General features: G+C 47.9%; 1 protein-coding gene across 2 annotated transcripts in view; it reads left to right on the top strand.

Moving 5' to 3' along the window:
• Positions 1 to 404: 404 nt before the first annotated feature.
• LOC112308560 (NACHT, LRR and PYD domains-containing protein 1) overlaps positions 405 to 24762 on the top strand; it is a 36750-nt gene continuing 12392 nt past the window's right edge. The window contains exons 1-9 of one of the 2 annotated variants that reach the window (XM_053910603.2): positions 405 to 611; positions 960 to 1344; positions 7258 to 7428; positions 16327 to 16497; positions 17000 to 17170; positions 19382 to 19468; positions 21071 to 21162; positions 21763 to 21922; positions 23258 to 23481. In XM_053910603.2, the coding sequence (XP_053766578.1) occupies position 611; positions 960 to 1344; positions 7258 to 7428; positions 16327 to 16497; positions 17000 to 17170; positions 19382 to 19468; positions 21071 to 21162; positions 21763 to 21922; positions 23258 to 23481 (1462 nt within the window). In that variant the 5' untranslated portion in view covers positions 405 to 610. The remainder of the gene's footprint in view (positions 612 to 959; positions 1345 to 7257; positions 7429 to 16326; positions 16498 to 16999; positions 17171 to 19381; positions 19469 to 21070; positions 21163 to 21762; positions 21923 to 23257; positions 23482 to 24762) is intronic. The other variant, XM_024564848.4, reaches the window with a different exon arrangement.

Raw genomic sequence — 24762 nt, 5'->3', positions numbered from 1 at the left:
AGTGTGGCAGGAATGCGCTGGGCCTCAGAAACCCAGAACTCTGAGAGGCTGGGAAAACTGCTCCCTGACCCACTGTGGTGCCCCAGTAAAGAGCTGCCCTGGCAGACTTGGGGGCCCACCCATCCTGAGAGCTGCTCCGGGCCCCACGCCCAGCTTCCTGAAGAGCCTCAGCCCTGGCTCTGTGGGCAGGCTCTGGATGACAGACAGGCAGGGTGCACGTGTGCAGATGCGGGTCCCTCCAGGTTACTGGGCCTGCACCCAGCACAGCGGCCCTACTGAACTTCTGCCCGTGGCCTGACCTCAGCGTGGGGAGTCTGGCGGTCTAGCTCTGAGTTCCTGCTTTGCCTGGGGCTCTACTGGCCCCTCCCCTCGCCTGGCCACACCCCTGTGTGGTTTCCTCTGGCAGACCAGTGTTCAGTGTTCTTCCTGGTTGCGGTCCCAGGCAGAGGAGAAATTTAAAGAGACCCGAGTGAAGCTTGGAGCCAAAGCTTGCGATCTGAAAGCCCACTCTGTGCTCCCCTTGCCCCCACCCCACTCCTGTCAGCATCACAGCACAAGGCTGCTTCCAGGACTCCAGGTCCGGGAGAGGGAAGACTGAGGAGCACAGAACAGTGAGTGTCCCGAACATCCCATCCCCCACGTCTCCCCCGCACTCTCCTGACTGCCCCCAGCCCAGACCCAGCAGCTCAGTAACCTGACCCCTCCCAGTGTCCCCCAGCCCCTCTGTACTCTTCCTTCCAGTGCCTTTCCCCACCTCTCCCCTTCACCTGCTTTCCCCCAACACCATCCATTGGCAGATGCCCTGGGGCTTACCAAGTGGGTTCTGAATGCTGAACAGCAGTTTTGCAGGTGACGATAAGGACCCCAGTGGAGTTCACGCATTGGGAGGTGGTTGGGCCCAAGGATGAGCGCTATTCCCTGCCTGTCTGATGATGCCCCTCACTACACTCCCTCCACAGTGGACATCCCTGATACCATACAAATCTGGACTGAAAAGAGCAAGGGAGCTGACATGGCCCCTGCAGCAGATCAGTTTGGCGGAGCAAAGATGGCGGAAGGTGCCCTGAAGCGACTGGCATGGTACTTGGAGTTACTGACGAAGGAGCAGCTGAAGGAGTTCCAGCACCAGCTGCATGGTCAGATTCTCTACAAGCACCAGCTCTGGAGGGGAAAAGTTGTGACCACAACTCAACCAGATAAGGCGGAGAGCATGGAGGTGGCCTCCCTCCTGGTGGCTCAGTATGGGGAGCAGCAGGCCTGGGACCTGGCCCTGCAGACCTGGAAGCAGATGGGCCTGAGCGAGCTGTGTGCTCAAGCTCTGGAAGAGGCAACCTTTGGAATCAAGTGAGTAGACAAAGCATTCCACACTTGCAGTCCATCTCCTGCCCATCCCCCACCCCCACCCCTAACCACCTGGTGGACCTTCCTCTGAACGGTGGCTGAGGACTTCCTTGTCAGAGAGGGAGATCCAGGCTCAGACTAGACTGGAGCTAAGAGGCTTCCTGGAGCAGAAGGGCCTTGCTGGACTACACTTCTGCCAAGGGCATTTCCAGAAACCATGTGGTCACCACAGCACCACGGAGGGAAGTTCAGAGGACTCAGAGGGACCAGAGGCTGACACTCCGAAGGCACCTGCAGGGAGGATGTGGGTTTCACACCGCCTCTCAAGCAGGAACTTGCCTGGCCTTGTGCTATAAGCACAGAAGGGAGTCAGCGAGAAGCAGGTTCCGGTCCCCACGCCACCACAGGGGGCAAGTCGCTTCTCTGCTCTCTGCATCTGTCCCCCTATCTGTAAAATGAGTGAGTAAGAGCCTGCCTCCTGGGCTGTGGGAGGGTCAAAGAGAGAATCCATGTTAGACATCTAGCACAAAGTCTATTCCTAGTTAGTGCCCCATGACTTGTTCTGCTGCTGCTGTTGCTGCCACTGAGGATGTTACCACTGTTAGCAGCCATGGGTGGCAGAGGATTTAGCCTCCTGTGGGGGGAGCTGAGGCACAGAGAAGAATCGTGAGTTACATGGGGAAGGAGAAACAGAGCCAGGACACAGATGCAAACTTCCTGGAGCCAGGTCAGGACCTGTGCCCAGCAGGGTCAGGGCGTCCTTCTGCATGAGAGGATGGGGCAGGCGGCAGTGGATGCACTGGCCCCTTCTGACCTTTCTCAGTGATCAGGGTCTCTGCTTCCTGGTTCTTCCTGGAAGGACCCCAGCGTCAGTGCCCCAGCTCCTGCCCACCCTGCTCGCCAGCCTCAACCTGGTTACCCCCTTCCCACAGCCCAGTCTGCCCATCCCTCTACTCTCCAGAACTTTCCTATAGGGTTCATGTCCACCACGGTGCTGAAACGCTTTGACCCTGAGTCCTGGGGCCCCTCCAGGACTAGAAAGAACTTGAAACTCTTGCCTGACATATGGACAGAGCTGGAAAGTGAGGATTGCTGAGTCGGCATGAGAGCCCCAGGCGGGGCTGCATGGCAGCCAGTGGGTGTGCACCCAGGTGAGGCTATCGCTGCAGGTGGACCTGGGCCAGGAAGCTGCATAAGGAGGACAGAGGAGCCAGGATGAGGTGGTGGGGCCAGGAGGCCTAGAAATGATCTTTTGGGAACATTCCAGTTGAGATCACACACCCTCTGATTTGACAGTTGGTAGACCGAGACCCATGCAGGCCAGGCAGTGAAACTTGCCCAGCCAGGTGCCATGTGTAGCAGGGTCCCGGCCTGGATGCAGCTCGGGTGCTGGTCTCAGTGGACTCTGAAGTTCTGTGGGGTCAGGGTGGTAGAAAGTTCCAAGGAGGCCTCTGTTCTCCAGGTGAACCCCAAGAGGAAGGCAGGCTTATTCCACAGCCCTAGTCCATTCCCTCTCCTGACTTCTCTTGTTTTGGCCTTCACCACACTGAGTCACCAAGCTGAAATCTTAGCTACAGCCTTGCTTCTTCCTCTTTCTTTTTTTTAATTGTTATTAATTGTATTTTATTGATTACGCTATTACAGTTATCCCAATTTTCCCCCTTTTGCCCCCCTCCACCAAGCACCCTCAACTCGTTGAGGCAATGCCCCCACCTTTGTTCACGCCCGTGGGTCATGTATATAAGTTCTTTGGCTACTCCGTTTCCTATACTGTACTTTACATCCCCATAGCTATTCTGTAACTACCTATTTACACTTCTTGGTCCCCTCATCTCTTCACCCATGCTCCCCCACCCCATCCCATCTGGCACACATTTGGTAACTTCTTTTTTTTTTTTTTAATTTTTATTGTTATTCAATTACAGTTGTATGCCTTTTCTCCCCATCCCTCCACCCCGCCCCAGCTGAACCCACCTCCCTCCCCCACCTCCACCCTCCCCCTTGATTTTGTCCATGTGTCCTTTATAGTACTTCCTGTAATCCTCTCTTCCCACTGTCCCCTCCCCACTCCCCCCTGGCTATTGTTAGATTGTTCTTAACTTCAATGTCTCTGGTTATATTTTGTTTGCTTTTTTTCTTCTATTGATTATGTTCCACTTAAAGGTGAGATCATATGGTCTACTCTTGGTGCTTTTAAGAGTCTCTCCTCATCTTTAACCTTTGACCTTTTAATTATGATGTGGCTTGGACTGGGCCTCTTTGCATCCATCTTGTTTGGGACTCTGTGCTTCCTGAACTTGCATGTCTATTTCCTTCACCAAATTAGGGAAGTTTTCCTTTCACTATTTTTTCAGATCAATTTCCAATTTCTTGCTCTTTCTCTTCTCCTTCTGGCACCCCTATGATGCAAATGTTCAACCTCTTGAAGTTGTCCCAGAGGCTGCTTATACTGTTCTCAGTTTTTGGATTCATTTTTCTTCTTGTTATACTGTGTGGTTGTTCTTTGTTTTACTTATGTTCCAAATCATTGCTTTGATTCTCAGCTTCATCCACTCCACTGTTGTTTCCCTGTAAGTTGTTCTTTATTTCAATTGTTCTTTGTTTCTGACTGGATCTTTTTTATGCTGCTGAGGTCCTCACTAAGTTCCTTGAGCATCCTTATATCCAGTGTTTCAAACTCTGTGTCTGATACACTGTTTATCTCCATTTTGTTTATTATTTTTCTGGAGTTTTGATCTGTTGCTTCATCTGGGCCATGTTTCTTTGTCTCCTCATTTTGGTAGCCTCCCTGCGTTTGTTTCTACGTATTAAGTAGAGCCACTTTGACTCCATGTCTTGGTGTTGTGGCCTAATGTACTAAGTGTCCTGTAGGGTCCCGTGGCACAGCGTCCAACACCCAAGGTGGGTACCCTGGGTGCACCCTTCATGTGGGCTGAGTACACCCTCCTCTTGTAGTTGAGCCTGGGTTGCTGATGGAAGATCAATGGGAGGGATTTACTCAGGCCAGTCAGCTGCAAAGACTGGCTGTGACCACTGACCACCAACCTCTGCCCTCCATGGAGGATCAGCTGTGCAGGGGCAGGGTGGTGGTGCTCAAACATGGTATGTGGCTATCCACTGGGTGCACTGGCCCTGGGGTTTCCTGTTTGGTGCAGGCCAAGGTCAGCCCCCACCTGTGTTTTGCCCAGGGCACCCTGCCTGAGCTATAAAACAACCGATGTGGCTGCTACTTGTCTGGGCTTGGAGATTGCCAGGCAAAGCCAAGCTGTGAATCTCAGCTGGCTGCTGCTAGGGCCAGGCCTGGGACTCACTGAAGCTAGCTGCTGCTTGTTTAATAGTATTTAGGAGGTTGTGAAACATGAGCCAAGACCGGATATATGGAAAAGCAGCTGGGGTGGGCCCGTAATTGGGTGAGGCAGAGTCTCTGGAGATCTCCAAGGTGGGTCAAACAGTGTTTGCCAGATTGATGGAGTCTCAGATATTGCACCAGCTTGCTGGCTCTGTAGAGGGAAGGTTTAGAAAAGGGACAATGGTATCTGCTCACCTTGATGCCAGATACTTTGGTTTCTCCCTATATACCACTGGTGACTTTCAAGCTGCTACCACTGGTGCTGGAGCTCAGAGGGGGTGAGTCTGTATAGGAGAGTCCATGTGTGGGTTTTTTAAGAGGAACTGCTTGTGGCTCCAGAAGTTTCTTCCACCAACTCAATCCCCACTGGATTTTGCAGCCAGAAGTTGTGGGGATTTATCTTCCCGGCACTGGAATCCTGAGCTGGGGCAGGGGATGCCTGGTGTGAGGCTGGGACTCCTTGCTCCCAAGATAACTCTCCTAAATTTTCATCTACCACACGTCAGTGCAGGGCCAGCCCGTTCCACGTCCGTGCCCCTCCTACAAGTCTGGATGTATGTGGTTTCTTTAGTTCTGTACTTGTCAGACTTCCATTCAACTCAATTTCTGATGGTTCTGACTGATGGTTGTTCTATATTGTAGAATCAAAGGGCAGATAAAGAACTTCCTAGACAAGGAAAAAACTAAAGGATATCATCATCAACAAACCATTATTATATGAAATGTTAAAGGGATTTATTTAAGGAAAAGATGAAGATCAAAACTCTGAACAATAAATGGCAATAAATCCATATCTAAAAACAGTTGAATCTAAAAAACAAACTAAGCAAACAAGAAGAACACAGACAGAATCATGGATATGGAGAGCATTTTGATGGGTGCCAGATGGGAGGAGGTGTGGGAGAATGGGTGAAGAGGTGAGGGGATTAAGAAGTACAAATAGGTGGTCACAGAATAGCCATGTGGATGTAAAGTACAGTACAGGAAATGGAGTTGCCAAAGAACACACATGACCCTTGGATGTGAACAATGGTGGGGAGACTGCCTGAGGAAGTGGGGGTGCTTGGTGGAGGGGGGCAAAGGGGCAAAATCAGGACAACCCTAATAGCATAATCAATAAAATGAATTTTTTAAGTTAAAATAAATAAAAACATTGAGTTAGCCAGCAAGGCAGAGAGAATAGGAGGGATACTGTAAAAAATCAAGAAGCACAGGAAGAAATGACATAGACTATCGCAGGGCTGTGGGAGGGAGAGGAGGACCAGTATGAGATAGTACCGATGAGCTGGGCCGGGTATTTGGTTTTTAATTAAGCTCTGTGCGCTGTGCATTGTGATAATACGTTTTTCATTCTGTCATTGCATTCCTTCTGCTTGAAGGTTAAAGCTGACAAATGTTCAACAAAACAGAAAGTTTAAAAATGTATTATAAATTTCCCAAATCTAACTAAATATTTTTTTAAAACAATTAATTGACTTTCAAATGCTGTTTTTTGGTATCATTGCAGCAAGTATACATCTTAGAGCTGTGAATGTTACAACCACACTGAGATTTGTGAAAGTCTCTATAGCACTTTCACGGAACCCTCTGCAGCAGGTCCTCTTGTCCCCTCCTGGGAGTGAGTCACAACCAGTGGAATTCACGTGCTGGCTCCAGAACCTCTGCTCCTTGCCTCTGCTCCGCTCTGCAGACCTGGGGGGAGGATGAATGAATGGAGGTGGGGACATATCAAGTCAAGGTGCTACTGGGCTGTTGAGGTGAAGACATCAGGCAAGAAAAGAGAGGTGTCAGTTTGCATCTTTAAAGAGTCTGAGTCACTGTGCCTTGGTGCTAGATGAAATCACTACATAGTGGGTGAAAATGTGTAATTTAAATTGGTGGAAATTACAATCTACATTAAACCTCTCAGAGATACACCATCATCCTCTCCCCACATCCTGAATATGTTCTCTTCTGAAACATTCCTCTTTCCCATCTCTTTTCTGGAGACCTCTCTGAGTCTTGCTATCCTGAGAGGAGACAGGGTCCTACTCAAGCTGGACAGCAGCATACATAGTCATATACAACATTCCATCACAAAATTATTTTGAAACAACCTCACCCAGACTCTGTCCCCTCCTCCCATCTCCTCCTTTCCTTTCTGGGAAATGGGACTTCACAACATCTGTGCCACAGGAAGAAAGGCCTGTCTGCATGAAGAGAGGAAGACTGTGTCCCCCAGCTCTGTGCCAGGCCCTGTGCTGGGCACTGCAGATCGAAGGGATGAAGAATATCTGCCCCTGCCCACGAGAATGTCCCAGACTGAGATAGAAACAGACCCACCAGATTATCAGTGCAGTACAGAGGCAGGGGCTGTACAATGAGGAACCACATGGTAGAGTGACACTTAGCCCAGGGTAGTGGGAGCAGAGGGGCAGTCGGGAAGGCTGACCAGCCCTGGGGGTCACCCTGCCCACTGCAGCCTGGTGCTCAGAGGATCCGAACCCCACTGTGTTGTGCAGGGCTGTGCACATGACCACCCTCTCAGCACACACAGGTTTCATCTCTTCTGGTTCTCTCCCCCTCAGGTCCAGCTGGGGCCCGTTCAAAAACACCTCGTGGCCTATTTTCTTCTCCTGTCTCAAAGTCATTGTAACCCTGAAGCAGCTGGACCTGAGAGGAGTCTTCCTGAGCGGCTCTGCAGTGCACAGTCTCTGTGAGGTCCTGAAATGTCATAACTGCCGCCTGGAGACCCTAGGGTGAGTCTGACACCACTTCTGTTCTGAAAGAGGGATGGACAGGAGATGAAGATAGAAGTTGTGTTCAGGATGGGGGTGTGATCTTTGTATTCAACAAACATTCACTGAGCCCCTCTCTGGCCATGCACTGTGTAAGGGCCATGGCTACTACAGTGAACAAACGCAGACAGGATTCCATCTTCACAGAGCTTGCAGGTGATTGCCATTAACCACACAAACACATGTAAATTTCAGGCCCAGATAAGGGCCTCCCATGAAAAAGACCTTAAGAAAGTGAATATTGAAGGACATCTGAAGGATACAGAGGATTTACAGTATCCTTCAGGAGGATACTATAAAATGAAGCAGGAGGGAAGGAAGTTCAAAGGCCCTGTGCAGGAGGGAGGAAGGGATGTCATAGAATTGAAAGCCAGCCAGTGAGGCTGGAGGATGGAGAGCGAAGGAGCAACAGGGGTTACAGAGATCATGCAGCCAGACCTTCTATGCAAGGCCCTGATAGAATCTGGGGGTGTTTTTCTAATGCAACGTGATTATAATCTAAAGATTTATAAGATCAGCGCATTTTCAAAGTAGAATCTGGCTGTAATATAAAAACAATGCAGGAGAGCAGAAGTAGAGGTTTGGAAACCAGTTCATAGGAACATTTCAGTTGTTCCTGTAAAGATGATTAGAGCATGTACTAAAGGAAATTACTGTAGTTTCTGCAAAAAATAATGGCATCTCGAATGACAATGTGGGCCATGGAAATGTAAACAGGTTAAGGGACTCAGGAGATCTAAAATAAAGTAAAATAAACCTGAATGAGTAATAGATTGGATTCACAGAGAAAGGAAGATGGAGACATAGAAGATGATCTTAAGTTCAGGCCAGAGGTATGCAGGGGATGGTGGCACCTTCACTGAGATGGGAAATAGTGGAAGAGGAGTGGGTGGGGGGTGGGACGTCATGAGTGGGATTTTGTGCATCTATATTTCAAGTTCTTTTGAAGTATCCTAAAGGAATACTCAAGCAGGCATCAAATAAAGCTCTGCAAAAATAAGATGCCCCATAAAACAAACCTCAACAAATTTGAAAGAATTGAAATCATATAAAAGAGGGGAAGGGTCAAGTCAAGGAACATATATAAAAGACCCTGAACAAAGACAATGGGGGGAGGATTGAAAATGGAAGATGGGGGGTGAGGAGGACAGGGGAGAGTAATGGGGGGAAATGGGGACAACTGTAATTGAACAACAATTAAAAAAAGATTTTCAAGATAAAAATTTTAAAAATCTATTCTCTGAACATAATGAAATGAAATTGGAAATCAGTAACAGAAGAAAATCCACAAGTACACAGAAATGAAACAACATACTCCTAAATAAATAATGGGCCAAAGAACAAATCACAGGGGACATTAGAAAATACTTTGATGGGGGGTGTATAAGGGGACTAAAGACTATTGGAAAAAATACAATAAAGATTAAATAATATACAAAAAAGTTATGTTTACACTATAAAAAATAAAAATACTATGAAATGAATGAAAACAAAATGCAACGTAGCAAAACTTATTTGATGCAGCTGAATCCTTGCTTAGGAGGAAATGAATAGATATCACTGCCTAGATTTTAAAAAGAAGAAGGGATATGACTACACGCCCATTGAAACAGACAAAACCTAGAACACTGGCAACACCTGATGCTGACAAGTTTGTAGAGCAACAGAAAATCTCTTACATTGCTGGTGGGAGTGCAAAATTATACGGCCACTTTACAGAGTCCTTCAAAACTTACCACACCCTTACCATTGTATCCAGGGAGAGTGGCATTTATCCAAATGAGTTGAAAGCCTGTGTCCACACAAAAACCTGCATATGAAACTTTATAGCACCTTTGCAATTGCCAAATCTGGAGAACAACCAAGATGTCTTCCAGTAGGTGAGCAAATAAATAAATTGTGGTACATCCATACAATGGAACATTAATGAGTGTGGGAAAAATGAGCCGTGAAACCATGAAAAAACATGGGAGATACATAAATGCATATTACTAAGTGAACAAAAGCCAATCTGAAACGCTACATACTGTATGATCCCAACAACATGGAATTCTTCAAAAGGCAAACATATGAAGACAGTAAAAAGATCTGTGACTGCCAGGCTCGGGGACGGTAAGGATGGACAGACAGAGCACAGTGACTGTTCTGTGTGACAGTGTAATGGTGGATACATGTCATTTTATATCTGTCAGAAGCCATAGATTATAAAACAGTAAAGTGAACGCTGATGTAACTTTGAGTGGTTATGGTGTGGCACTGTGGGCTCACTGACTGCAATAAATGCCCTGCTCTGATGCCCGATGTTGGTAACGGGGGAAGCTGTGTGTCTGAGGGCAGGAATATATATTAACTCCCTGTGTTTCCGCCCAAATTTTGTTGAAAAACTAAAACCTTTAAAAAAAAAGTCTATTTAGGAAAGAAAGAAGAAGAGGATGGAAGGGAAAGAAGAAGGAGGAAAAGAAGAAGAAGGAGCTCAAGTCAATAATTTAACAATCCACTTTAAGAATGAAAAAGAACAATAAACGGAACAAATATAATGAAAAGCAAGCAGAAAGAGGAAAATAATGTAAACTAGAGTGGGAATAAATAACAGAGATTACAAAAACAATACAGAAAGTAATGACATGAAAAGTTAGGTCTTTGCAAAGACCTGCAAAATTAACAAACTTTTAGCTAACTGCCTAGGTAAAAACTGAGATGATTACTAGTTACTAGTTGCAAATTACTAATATCAGGAATGAAAGAGAGATCATCACAATTGACATCATAGAAAAATTTTGAAAGAACTTTAAGGAAATATTATGAAATATTTTTTTAATATTTATTTATTTATTTTTAGACAGAGGGAAAGGAGGGAGAAAGAGAGTGGTAGAAACATCAACGTGTGGTTGCCTGTCATGCGTCACCCCCACCAGGGACCTGGCCTGCAACCCAGGCATGTGCCCTGACTGGGAATCGAACCAGCAACCCTTTGGTTCAGAAGCTGGAGCTCAATCCACTGAGCCACCCCTGCCAGGGCTTATGAAATATTTTAAGCTAACAAATTATATAACCTAAATGCAATGGACCATTTTCTAGAAAAACAAACTACTGGAACTGACTCAAAAAGATTTAGGAAATCTAAATAAACCTATATAACACTTAAAGAGATTGAAACAGTGAATAAAACCTTCCTACAGAAAATCACAGACCCGATGATTTCACTGATTAATTTTACCAAAACTTTAAAGAATTAACACCGGAGCAGAGGGTTTCAAGGAATATGTGGTCATCAGGGGCCATTGCTGCTGGGAGGTCAAGCACAATAGGACTGAAAGTTGTCCATTGGATTTGTGACAGGGAACTCATGGATGTCTGCAGCAGGAACAGTTTTGTGAGGTGATGAAGTCAGAATCTGAATTGGAATGGATTAACTAAAAGATGGAGGTAAAAATGAGACTGCAAATACAGCCACCCAGTTATGCCCTGAGGTCAAAATCCAGAGTAGTCAAATAAGACCCACAGTGAAGGTAAAATAAGGAAAAATAAAAATTGAAGAGAAGGAGAGGGAGAAAAAGAGGAAGAAAAGAAAAAGAATGTTAAGAGGGAAACTGGAAGAGGAATAAGAGGAGGTGAAAAAAGAAGTAAAAATGGAAAATGAGGAACAACATCCACAGAAAAATTTAGTCGGTAACCCCCTCATGGACACTCCAGGCAAAGTTTAAGTTACACACATGCCCCACAGAGAAGACAGTCTGTCACTCGCATTTGAATTGAACATGACAGAAGGGCAGGCAAATCAATGGTTTCTCAAAAAGAGGGAGAAATTCAATAAAGAAATGTGTAAGTAGAAATATAAGAGAAGGTTCAAGAGAACCTCACGTGATTGAAAGGGATTAAGAAAAATCATTATTTTTAACAGCACTAGGCTATATATAGAATGTTTACATATTATTTATATATGTTTGTATACATATATTTATTGCCACAATTGATCATCACTCTAAATTATAAATGAGGAAAGTGAATTGCTAGGAAATAATGTGATTTAATAAACAAATACCAGTTCCTAATCGTCAAGGCCTGAATTTATAACTTTATCTCTCAGGTGTCATCATTGTAGCTTGTCAATTTGTGTTTCATATGCAGTGTTTGCATGCTCCTAATTTTCTCCACTAAGATTCCTATGTGAAATTTTTCTAAAAAGTTCTGTGGAAGTGGCAAAGATTAGAAAATTATTTCCACATAATAAGAACTGAAACTCGGGGAGGTTCACTGACTTGCCCAGATTTACACAGTAGAATGGGAGGGCTGGGACTTGAACTCAGTGAGTGCGCAGCCGCGTACCACCTCTGACTCTTCATCATGAAAGCCAGGATCGAAGTCATGCTGACTCAATGAGGTGGTATGACACAAAGTAGTTGTTCACAAGAATACTAACTCTTGTGAATATTTCCTCACTAGATAAGCTGAAAAAGTCAAAGACTTACTGCCTTATATTTACATAAGAATATCTAAGACCTTCAAGCAAAGCCCTAACTAATGTTTGAATGTCTCTTGAAATCAGTTGAATATGCTAGACTCAAGGATTCTCGGTGTTTTGTTTTTTATGAACATGTAAAATTGAGCATAGCACACAGACAAAGCAGAAGGAACTGGTAACAGAGGTCAGAGATCTGAAACAGGGTTCCAGAAAGAGGAAGGTCAGAGAGGAGGTAGGAGGAGGTGAATTCAAAGACACAGGACGGAAGAGCCTTGGCCCCTTTGGGGACAGAAGGAAAAGAGAAGAACTGCATGAAAACTGAGACGTGGGGCTGTGTGAAACCAGGACAAAGATGTAGAAGAAAGTCAAGGGTATGGGTCCCACAGCAGACCTTGGCAACCAACCACCATGTGCAATAGGCATGGTGAATTAACATTAAAGATCAGTAAACTTGAAGATGAAAAACCTACACACAGCCTTCATCTAATAACTGCAGTGGCAAGATTTAACACAGTGTCCGTGTGACGTCCAACCAGGAGAAGTGTAACAGTTCCTGATTTCAGTGTCCTCCACCTCATTCAGAACCCTTCCCACAATCACATCTGAGACCCCTCCAGGGGGCACCTGTCAATATCTGCTTTCAGCTCAGGACCCAAACCCAACTCCCTTCTCCAGAATGTCCCAGAGGCTCCTGAAATGCAGTATATTCTAGATGAGACTTTCCTCCCTAAACAAAGAAAACTTTTCACTCCTCTCAGGACCAACTAGATAATTCATAAGATCAAGTACAAAATGAACATTCAGTGCCCTTACTCAAACACCAGAAAAAACCGTACCATTAAAATTACTAACATACAAATCTTTATCCCTTCCACCCCAATCTGTCACTATCCACACGCTGTTTTTTATTTGTTATGCTTCTATCTGGCATGATACAGGTGCACACAGACCCTCTCAGATGCCTGGGGGCCCTACGCACAAGTCAGTGTGACCACAGCCCATCAGCTGCCTGGTTTCTCCTCCCACTAGCCGCCAGACCCATGCAGCGTGCCCTAGAGTGGGTGGAAGGGTCAGTCCAGACTTCTCCTCCCATGGGCCCATCACCCCAAACCACAGTAGAGGAAAGACCATCAAAGACCACCAACCAAATCCAAAGCAGAACGGAGACCCACCGCCTGACAGGGTATTTCCATGATGTTCTGTTTATCTGAATCATAGTGGGTGAGAGACTTGCCCTAAACAAGTCATCAAACGTGCCTTGCTGTTGTCACCAAGCCTTACTCCAAATGCCAGCCCCGATTCACCATGCCTGATGAGGCTATCAAGGGCTCCACAGCATCAAGGGTCAGGGAAGGGATGGCCAAGAACTCTTCCACAGAGGGGTGACATGGCAGGAGACGGGGTCCCATGTGAGACAAATATCTATTGTACCATCAGAGTTCATTACAAAAAACAAATTCACAGATAAAATTATTAAGAAATTCGAGATGGCAACCACAGAGCAACAAACCCCAACCACTACACAGGCTGTACATCTGCAAGGCTGAAGCTGCCTCCTCTCACACTGATTCACTCAGTACGTGGCAGCAGTACCAGCTCCATATCCACTCCAGAAGCCTCCTGCCCCCACTTCTACAGGGGCATCGAGTGCTGTGGGGCCACAGGAACGTGTCCCATAGGCACTGCTCTGACCCCGGTGCTCGTCCTCTCCCACCTGGGCCACCTGCTTCCTGCCTCACCCCATCAACCATCCTCCATTCTCACCAGGGATCTTTCTCAAGCAATGAAAGGAACACATGACTACCCTCCTCAAGAACTTTCACTGGCTCATCGCTGCCACCTGAACAAGGTCCACACACCTAATAACCACATTCAAGGCCTACCACCATCTCAGTATTTTCTCTTTACCCTCAAACTTCATCTCCCCTCACGTAGGCTTTCTGCCAACTCTGCCCACCAGGAGAGTCCCCTCCCTCCACCTCATCTAGGTGAGTCCCTACCCACCATTCAAGGCACCCCTTATATTTGCTACTTCTTCACAGTTCAAAATTAACCCTCATTCCTCTGCCTTCAGATACACCCGATATGCCCCTCTTCACTCTATTTCACTCACTCATTAACCACATACCTACTAAGTTTCTACCATGTGTGAGACAATGCCCTCGGCACTGAGGCACAAGCAGTAATGAAGACTCCTTCCTCATGATATTTGTTACTAGTGGACAAGCTCATACCCTCAGCCCACTCCTCAGCAAAGAGATCCCAGACACTGGGCAGACTGTGCCAAACTGCAGGAGGAGGTGGTGCACCTGGGAGGTTGGAGTAGGGAACCTGGAGGCTCAGCTGATCACAGTATCTAGGCTGCTTGACTGGCCTGCCCAGAGGTCGAGGGAGCTCTGGCAGACACTGTGAGCAGCAAGGCACTGCCTCCGCCAGTAGGAGTGGTGGTTGGCCAAGCTGTGCTGGAGCATTTGCTTGGAGCTGCCTCTGCATGAGCGGAAGCACTGAAGGCAAGGAAGCCAAGCTGCCTCCTGCCACAGCAGAGTTAGGGGAGTCTCTCCCACTGGCCTGGATGGCAGCGGGGGAAGGTTCTTACATTGATGGCTCAAAGCTAGAAATGTGAATGCACAGGGCCCAAGCACAGCTTAAACTAGAAAGAGGATGGACAGTGCCCACGCATACCCAAAGCTAGAAAGATTGTTGGATAAGGGGAAAGCTGAGGGAAGGAAAGGGGTAAAAGGACTCTTGCTGGTGGGCCATAAGAAGGTGCCAGCCACATGGTTTTGGATTAACTGGAGACTGCAGCGGCGACAGAGCTGATGGTGCTGGGAACCAAGGGAGGCCTGCCAGCCAAGCACGGATTACTGGGAAGAACTGGGGGCTACCTGAACCATGGACTCCTATTTCTTTTCCTGAGATATGGTACCCCAGACTGGGCAGAGGGGGGAAGGAAGGACTGTGTGCGTTTATAGGTATGCTAAGGGACTTTGGGATTTTAACAAAGGCATTAAGTCATTACTTTTAAGTCTGTATAACCTTTGAATAAATAATTCCTTTCCTTTTCACCAATCTCTGGCATTGAGAGACATCATTCCCTGGTGGCGGGCAAGGCAAACCTAGTATGGGGGACCCCAGGAGAAGGGGGGGTCCATTCGGTAATAGTATATTGTCACCTCCTTGCCCCCTCATCCATTCTTTAACAGGGGCATATGACATGGGGCCACACCCACCCCAGAAACAGCCTTTATGAGGGAGCCTGACACCAAACAGCAGCTGGGAACAAGCTAAGCGACCTGGATGACCACATAACAGCCACGTAGGGGATCCAACTAGAAGTACTTTAAAATGGAGCAGGAACTCTGGGCACTGGCTTTGGTTTCGGTTTTGCTGAGGATGGTTGGACTTTGCCCTGGTTTTGTGGAGGGGATGAGCTTTGAAACAGGGAGTCCCCCATTTGCCATGACGGCATGCACAGCATCTAAATAAACCTCTTTCCTTTTGCATCAGGACCCGCCTCCCTAGTTTGGCTTTTAATGGTGGCAGGCAGGCAGATGATCCTCCCATCTCTTCATTTGGTAATGATGGAACATATATTCTCAAGGGGTAAAACAGCAAATAAATAAATAAAATATATGTGATTTGAGCTACAGAGAAAATTAAAATGAAAGGAATGGGGGCTGGGGCTACAATTCTAAACAGCAAGGCTGGTGAGGCAAGCTTCTCCCAAGGTAACTTCATTATTTTTAAGGTTTTATGTATTTATTTTTACACAGAGGGGAAGGGAGGGAGAAAGACAAGGAGAGAAACATCAACGTGTGGTTGCCTCTTACCCTCCCCTCACTGGAAACCTGGCTTGTAACCCAGGCATGTGTCCTGACTGGGAATCGAACCACTGACCCTTTGGTTCGCAGGCTGGTGCTTAATCCACTGAGCCATACCAGCCAGGGCTCCCCAAGATAACTTCAGAGCAAATACGAAAAGCAGGTGCAAGAACAAGCCATGAGATATCAGGTGATAAGGCTATTCCTGGTAGAAGAAAGAGCAGGTGCAAAGGCCCTGAGAGGAGACTGTGGCTGGAGTGTTTAAGGAACAGCAAGGAGCTCAGTGAGGATGCAGATAAAAGGGTTACTAGATGAGAACAGACATGACAAGGAGCCAGATCTCAAGTGTCCCATTGTCAAAGACAAGGACCTTGAATTGAACTCAAATGACAAGAAACACGAAAGGTTTTCAAACAGATCTGAAAACCAACCAACTGTTTTTTATTTCCATCAATCCCCCATACCTGTGCATTTCTGAGGGTCTGGGGGATCTTACTTAACTCTGCCTGACCCAGGAGAGGTGCCAGTGGGTGCTAGTGGGTGTTTGTGGAATTAACAGATGCGTGTCTCCCACAGCTTGGCAGACTGTGGCCTCACAGCAGAGAAATGCAAGGACCTGGCCCATGGGCTGAGTACCAGCTGGAGCCTGACCCTGCTGAACCTGAGCCTCAACAACATTCAGGACACTGGGGCACGACACCTATTCCAGCAGCTGGGACAGGCGTGCTACAACCTGGAGCAACTGGTGTAATTGTTCCTCATTTACCCCACTATAAGGAGAGGGGACACAGAAGGGGAGGGAGCTGTCCCAAGGCCATGGGACAGAGAGGTGAGAGCTAAGCAGGGTGGAGTGATGGGGTGGGGGACAGGTAGGTACCCTCATGTTGAAATGCGCCAAAGCATCGCATGTCAGCTAACTGGGCATTTGGCAGAGCCGATGTATTAACAATTAGACCCAGGGTGCAAGTGAGATGTTGGATGAGTTAATCATGTGGGGTTGATGTGGGGAGTGGCAAAGTTGGTGAGAGACACACAAATGGTGACGAGCTGCATCCTGAGAGGTTCCTTGGCTACAGGAGAAAGTTACAACCTCCGAGGTTACTGCAGCCAGACACGCCTTTGTCTTCCTTTAACCCCACCAAGGACCCCCAAAGAGCCACAGGCTCTAGAAAGGGAAACCAACCCTAGCTACCCCAAGGAGGAGGCCTTTCGAACAATGACTATGGGCCTGTGCACATCTTTCCCACAGGCTGGCCAGCTGTGGCCTCACGTCTGCCTGCTGCCAGGACCTGGCCTCCATGTTCAAGGGCTGCCCCAGACTGAAAATACTGGCTGTGCATGAGAACAACCTGGGCGACCTCGGTGGGAGGCTGCTCTGTGAAGGGCTCAGGCAAGCCACCTGCCAACTCATCCTCCTGCGGTAAGGCCCTGTGGGTCCCTTATGGGAATAGGACAGGGAGGGGAGGGAGAGGAATAGAAGGGATGCGGGGCCCTGAATTGGACAAGGGAAGTAAAGGGACAAAAAACAAATTGCCAGCCTGGGTTCCCCCCGAGCTCTGCCACTTACACCGTGAGACTTGGGCAGGTCTACCTCTGAGACTCGGTTTCTTCATCTGTATAATGGAAACTCATACCCACCTTATAGACTCTGATGAAATACAATGGATATAAAACCAGGACAGTTCTGGGAGCAGAGCTGAGAGGATCAAATGATAACCAACAGTGAGGCCACATGTTCTAGGGGACTCCCAGGTTCACTTCCTCACTTCAGGGCAGTCCGCCCTTCCTTCACTTCCTCGTTCATTCATTCATTCATTCACTCATTGCATGCCTCCCATGTGCCACAACAGGGCCAGGCACTGAGAGGACAATACTGAGCAACAGGCACAATGCCCTGCCATCCTGAAACTTATAGTCCAGTGGGAATGAGAGAGATGATGACCACATATTAACACACAGTGTATGTTTCTAAGCTCCGTGCAGTTTGGGAAGGCAAAATGTGCTGGGTTATGAGAGTGTAACATGGGGGGAGATGGAATTAGACTGAGGGCCAGGGAGGGCTTCCCTGGGGAGTGATATTAGGCCAAGACCTGAAGCAGAAACAACGGCTGACCAGGCCCAGGCAGGGGCCACAGTCCATGTGAAGAGTAGAGTGTCGGGGAGACCCCAGGACAGACACAGGCTCAGAGCCCTGGTGCCCAGTGTGGTGAAGGGCAGGGATCCCCACCCTCAATCCCACACTGCATCTCAGCCTCTTCCTTTCTCCTCTTCTAGCCTGAAAAAAAGCCCACAGGCTGATTCTGACAACATTTCCCTGTCACTCTGGCTGGGGTCCCATCACACACTCTCAGAGCCGGCAGGGCTCCAAACCTCACATCCTGACCCCGAGGTCTTGGCTGAGGCTCCAGTTGCCTGCTCTCAGAGAGGACAGGAAAGCTTGAGCCCTCAGTCTTCCTCCTCCAGGTCCCCCTTTCTCAAACCTATAGCAGCAGGAGATACAGTAAAGCAGGGATTAAACACTCTACATATGTATTCCCCCAAAGCCAGCTCTGGCCCTTCACACCCAAGGGAGCTCCAGTCCCTGGGGCTGGCACCTTCACATCCCAACCCCTCTCCACTGCGCATCTGTGGCTGCCACCACCCCTGTGTGTTGAAGGGCCTCTCCAGAGCAGAGCCTGACAGTATGCCTGCATTCACACCCCACTCAGCAGCTACTAGTCACCTCTTGATAGCTTGCTCTTGGACATCCTGTGAAGGTTCTGTCCCCTCCTTCTTTTTGCTGAGAGGGAGCCCCTCCCACATCGTGGCCTCATGCCCTCCCCAGAGGGAACAGCTCTGACAGCAGTAATCAGTACAGTGTGCACCCTGTACAGGGAGCAGGGTCTTCTCACTTCCATGACCATGGCTCACAATAGGCAGAGCAGGGCCATCCTATTAGAGAGGAGGATGTGGAGGCCCAGAGAGGGCAGCAGCTCCCAAATCCAACAGACACCCCAGCACACAAGGCCTGTGAGAGTGGAAAGAGGGCTCTCTTTCCAGAAAACCGTCCAGCCTCTAATAAGGAAATCCCAGGACCTACTCATCTGTGGTCATTTTGAGACCATGGGGAAAGGCTGTCCTCTGGAGGCTGCTGTGAAGTGCTGCCCACTTCCCTTCCAGGAATGAAGATGTAACCCCAGCTCCTGGGAGTGTTGCCAGCAGCCAGCTACAGGGATGGCCTCTCACAACTGGGGCCATCTCACACAAGGTCATCTCCCTTCCTGGGGAGGTCTGCATCCAATGACAGACCTGTGTAGTGGTATAAAGACCCAGCCCCTCCTCCCAGTATGGAGCAGCTCTGGAAGGTCACGCCCATATCAGAAGTCCGGCAGTCACTGTATCCACTGAGATTGCATCACAGCCCAACTTGTCCCTCTGCCCAGTCCTGCTCCCTCCCTTCCTTTGCCCTGGGCTTGACCCAGGGACACTTCTCATAAACCTCCCAAATCTGTTTTGCATCTCAGAAGCTGATTTTGGGGAATCCAACCTGTGACAGGTTCCTGTGGGAGGTGGAAGATGCCATGTTCCCGGCCCTAGCAGACCTTGAGATCGTGCGAGTGTCAGGATAACCGGGCTCCCTTTGTGTTTGCAGCCTGGACTGGACCCAGTTGAGTGAGGAGGTGAAAAAGATGCTGAGGAATATGAACCTGGAGGAGCCTCTGGTGTTCGAAGTTAATTGGTAAGGCAGGGAGACACAGAACTCCCTCGAGCAGACTCAGGCCCAGGGTTCAAGCATTGAATCTGGTCCAGAGACATGAGCAGAAGTAGGGTAGGGTCAGGTTGGAAGTAGAGACCAACGGAGTCAGGAGGAAGCCAAGAAACCACAGCAGCCAGTGAAGTAGTTAGTTAGTTAGTTAGTTTAGTGCAAACCATCTCATGTCCCTTCCCTGCTGAAACCCTTCCATTCAGTGAGTAAGGAGATGAACAAATGAAAACAATGAACATGAGTGGGTGAGGTTTGGAGCATGGGAAGCAATGACCCTGAACGGCAGACAGAGAGAGGAAGAGAGCTTTGAGGGGGAAGACCCCTCCTGCTCTCCATCCACATAAACCCGTTATGTCCACAGCCCAGCAGGAGGGGCATGCCTCAGGAACAGGGAAGTCCATCTCCCTCCTGGAAACCTGCAGCAGCCCTTGTCGCTTCATTGTGGTGTATTTGGCCTGTGACTGCAAATGTCCGGTGTCCTAGTTCTGAGGGCTCTTCCTCACCTGATGTGGAAGGAAAGGGCTCTGAAGTTCAGGGCAAGAGCCCCTCATCGGGGAACCAGCATCCCCTCTGACCCACAGTGTGTTAAACACAGGGCCCTGAGCAAGGACCCAGCTCCCAGGAGCTTTACTCAGCAGGAACACAGGCCCAAGAGACCCCTGCTGGTATCACTGTGTCTGGGGTCAGGGTGTGTGCACCAGTGGGCCTAGTAGACTGTCCAAAGGGCCTGAGCTGAGTTCTGAAACATGGGAGGGCTTAGCTGGTCGGAGAAGGGCCAATTCCAGGCAGAGTTAGAGGCTCTGATCTGAGCTCCTTGGAGGAATAAAGGAGGCCAAGGACGAGGAGCACTGCTACTCTGATATGGGTTAGCACGAGCATCCCTGAGAGCTCATTCAAAATGCAAATCTTAGTCTCCACAATATCTGCAGAATCAAAATGTATGGGGTGAGCCCAGGAATCTGTGTTTAAACAAGGTCTCCAGTTATGGAACTTGAGAAGCCTTGGACTCACATGAGTGAACAGGGAGAGTGGGCGCAGGTGAGATTGTGAGGTGGCGGTGGGGGCGGAACAGTAGCACAAATAGGCCTTGGGCCATGTTAAGAACTGTTCATTCTAACCCCAAAAGTAATAGAGATCGCAGGGCTTCAGCAGCAAAGTGCTGAGTTGGGTTCATACTGAAGCTCACCTGCTGTGTAGAAATGGGCTGGATCTGGACAATAGAAGAAGCAGGGGACTGCTAGGTAGAGGATTACATGGTTCAAGCTAGAATCCCAGGAGGGGACTGGGATGGAGCGTATGGAGGGAGAGAGAAGGGACTAGAAAGGAGAGCTATTCCAGCATCAGTGTCAAGATGATTCATCCGTTCTCAGAGGGAGCAAGGAGTCAGAACTACACCCCAGTTCTGGCATGGTTAGCTGGGTGGTTGGGGGCCATGCACAGAGACAGGGCCTGTGGGAAAATCTTGGATGGAGGCCATAAGTTGAAATTCAGATGAGCTGAATTTAAGGGGGATGTCTTGTAGGCAGAACCAGCTTCCTCCAACATCTCAGGGACAATGAACAACTCTGTGTCTAGGAAGCCAAGCCTGACGATTCCTAAACAGGCCCCAGGTAAAGGACAGGTGGATGATGACACGTCCCTACTGAAATGGCAGACACCAGAATCAGGTACTTTGAAGGGACCAGGCTGGGAGCATCATTAATTGGGACAGGGGTACAGGGTTATGGAAGGTCATCCCCTCCGTCTCCCTGCCTCTGGTGTGGGACAGGCCAAAATGCCCCAGAACAGCCCTGCCCCATGTGAGAACATCCATACCTGGAACCTTACAAGATCTCTGCTTCCTTCTCTCCCAGCCTCACAGGCTGGGGCCCCTCCTCTCCAGGCATCGCTGGGTCTCAGACTCTGACAGGGGCCCAGTCTTCCAACGCCCACGCTGGGCTTTGAGGCCTGGGATTCCCCTCTTCATCCCTGGCCATCCATTTTATACCCAGGTTCCTCTCACAAGCTAGCTTCCTGGTACATACTGGGAATAGCAATACCTCTGGACCGGTGGGGAGGGGGAGGTGGCAGGGGTCTGGTCAGGGGACAGCAATGTTGGCCTCCTCACACTGCAGGCAGACAGCCCCAGGAGCAGGGACGGAGGCTCCAGACACTGCCTGCCAAGTCCAGGCAGACCCGCCTTGGGAAGGGCCCTCCATGGGAGAGTCGAGGGGTTGGGGGAGGCCAGACATGAGAACCTAAAGCTGACCATCACCCTGCTCTTCCAGAGAAGTGCTCCCCTGAAGCAGGAAAGATGGTAACGTTCACTCTGTATTCTGAAACACCAAAGGACCTCCCAATGAAGCCTCTAGGTACTAAAGATGACTTCTGGGGCCAAACTGAGCATGTGACTTCAGAACTGGTTGACAAAGACAAGAGTCTGTACAGGTGAGTGAAGGGACTCTGCTGTGCCAGGCTGGCCTTCCCCACCCTTGACGTCCCCACAGTGGATCCCAACAGACACTCCACACCCTTCTTATGGCCCATTGGGCCCCTCCCATTGCCAAGCCCACAGGCAAAGGCAGGGCTGAGATACTAGGTTGGAGCTTTTATTATGGAAAAAGAGGTTTTATGATGAAAAGTTGCAAACAAACACAAAATAATGGTCCAAGGAATTTCCACCCACCAATTACTCATCTCCAACAACGGTTTTACCACATTTGTTCCAACTATTCAATTTCCCCCTCTTTTGTTGTGATAGCATTTTACTCCAAGATATGAGATTTTGTCCTTAAATATTTTGTGATTCATTTCAAAACATACCAATGAAGACCTTTTCCTTTATAAACCAAATGCACTTATCGTATCTAACAATATCTACAATGAGTCGTTTTCATTTTCATCTAACACTCAGTCTGTATTTGAACACGCTCAATTATCTAAAAAGTCTCTTTGCAGGTAGTTTCTTCTAATCGGGATCAAAATAAAGTCCACTCAATGTATTTGGTTTGTGTGTCTCATAAACTTATTTAAATCTGTTTCCATCTATATTTGTTTTATTAATATCCACTATGTGCAAAGTACGGACCACTAACAAGGAGCCATGAGGTGCATATGGCAGCCCCACCTCCCAAGGGTTCCCAGTCATAAGTAATAAACGTCTATAATCTTAGTCCCCGTCTCTCAGATAACACAGTGCCATCCACTGTCACAGACGTGAGCTCAGCTGGGAGACGATATTACCCCCAACTTACCCTCAGAAGCTACACATCCCAGGGACCCACTCTTTACCCAAAGGAAATCTGGGGACAGTGTACCATCTCTGTGTAGTGTTTCTTTGTGCTCCAAGAGGTTAGCATTAACAGCACCATACAAATTGCTTTCATTTGGCCCCTTAAAAACAATAACCCTTTCCTATTGTATTATTAATATTATTATTATTCTCATCATCATTATAGAAATAGCTAAGGCTGTTTCAATAATGTCCCACCCAGGCACATAGTAGCTGTCAGCACACATTAGGTCATTTATCACAACTCCAGGAGATGGCGCTATTCTTAGACATAAGAAAACAGATGAGGAAGGTCAATGACTTGCTCAGGGGTCCGCAGTAGAGAGCAGAGGGGCCAGGACTCAAACCCACATCCCTCTGACGATGGTGTCTGAGTTCGCAGCCACTCTGCTGGACACACAGGGCTGTGCATGGAGCGTGGTATTTAGTTGGTACTCAGTACAGTTGTGTAGAGTATTTAACCAATGTCTACTTCTCTCTATTATCCCCAGAGTTCACTTCCCAATGGCTGGCTTCTTCCCGTGGAACAACACAGGTTTCTCCTTCGTGGTGAGGAGGCCAGTGACCGTTGATATTCAATTCTGTCCCTGGAAAGAGGTCGTGTATCAGGCTGTCCCACAGCACAGCTGGATGGTGGCAGGGCCTCTTTTTAACATCAAGGCTGAACCAGGAGCTGTGGCAGCTGTGTACATCCCTCACTTTGTAGATCTCCAAGGTAAGCAAGTGGGGGCGTGGAGGGAAGGTGAGGGTGGTAAGCATGGGCTTGAAGTGACTTCAGTTCGCAATGTCCTGGGGGGGGTGCTTGCAGCTTCCTCCGACAGACTGAGGGAGGGTTACAAGAGTGCAGACAGTTTTCTCTCTCATTCCACAGTGCTCTGGGCACATCTTTTTTTAAACATTTTGTCCCTCAGCATCATAATTACTTTCACCCGAATTACTTGGAAGTTTCCCTCAATAGAAAGTGAACTCCTCTATAACAATAATAACTAGCATTCATGAAGTTTTCTTCACATGGGTTGTATCACTACGGTCCCAGCAGGAAACATGTGACACACTCAGCTGAGATTTTCGAGGAGACTTTTCAAAGACAAGACTGTTTGCAAAGTAAGGCTAAATGGATGAACAAGAAAGGCTGGGGTCTCTGGAGATTAACAACAAATGGGAAGCCACTGGTCCTGCCACAGTCAGGGAGAAGAAACAGTGTCACCAGACTCCACGGGAGAGCTCATGCCACAGAAGAAGCACAGCAGCTACAGGGGCGCTCACAAAGGGTCTCAGGGCTGTCTTAACCTCTCCCACCTCTGAAGACTTCCTACAGATAAAGTTTCAAAAAATATAAGGTCTCAGTCAAAACCTCAGTAACAGTGAACAAGGCATCATATGTGAGAAACAACAGAAAACTCAGGTACCAGAGATATCGGTCCCATAAAGCCTTCAGACATTTCAGTTATCCGAAAGAGAATGCAGAATAAGTATGTTCCTTGTGGTTAAAGAAACAGCCCTGAAAATATGAGCAACAAACAATAAACCATTAAAATGATAAATCAAGTTTGAAAACAAGCTAAATTGACAGAAATATGATAAAGCATAATTAAGAAATGATTAAGTTACATGGAAGACGCCATGAGAAGGCCTAATGTGCATCTACCCAGGTTTCCAGAGGATATTAAAGAGAAAATGGAGAAGATCTAATATTCAAAGAAAAAATTGCCATGAAAGTTCTAGAATCCTGAAAGATACGATTTCTCAGAAGGCGAAATTCCACAACTTCAAAGTAGGAGAAAAGAAATAGAAATCAGCACTAGACCCATTAATGTGAACCTAAAGAATACAGACGTCTAAAGGCAGGTTTTAAAAACAGAAAGATTATAGAGCAAGGAGCTGCAGTTGGGATGACAGTGATTTTTGAGCAGCCACAAGGGATGGCAAAAGACAATGGAATGAGATCCTCAAAGTCCTGAGAAATTAACTGTCAGTGAAGAATAAAAGCCACAGA

The sequence above is a fragment of the Desmodus rotundus genome, chromosome 9 (assembly GCF_022682495.2).
Source record: "Desmodus rotundus isolate HL8 chromosome 9, HLdesRot8A.1, whole genome shotgun sequence".
NCBI classification, from domain to species: domain Eukaryota; kingdom Metazoa; phylum Chordata; class Mammalia; order Chiroptera; family Phyllostomidae; genus Desmodus; species Desmodus rotundus.
The sequence above is the reverse complement of the archived record's forward strand: the minus strand, read 5'-3'. Positions and strand labels throughout refer to the sequence as shown.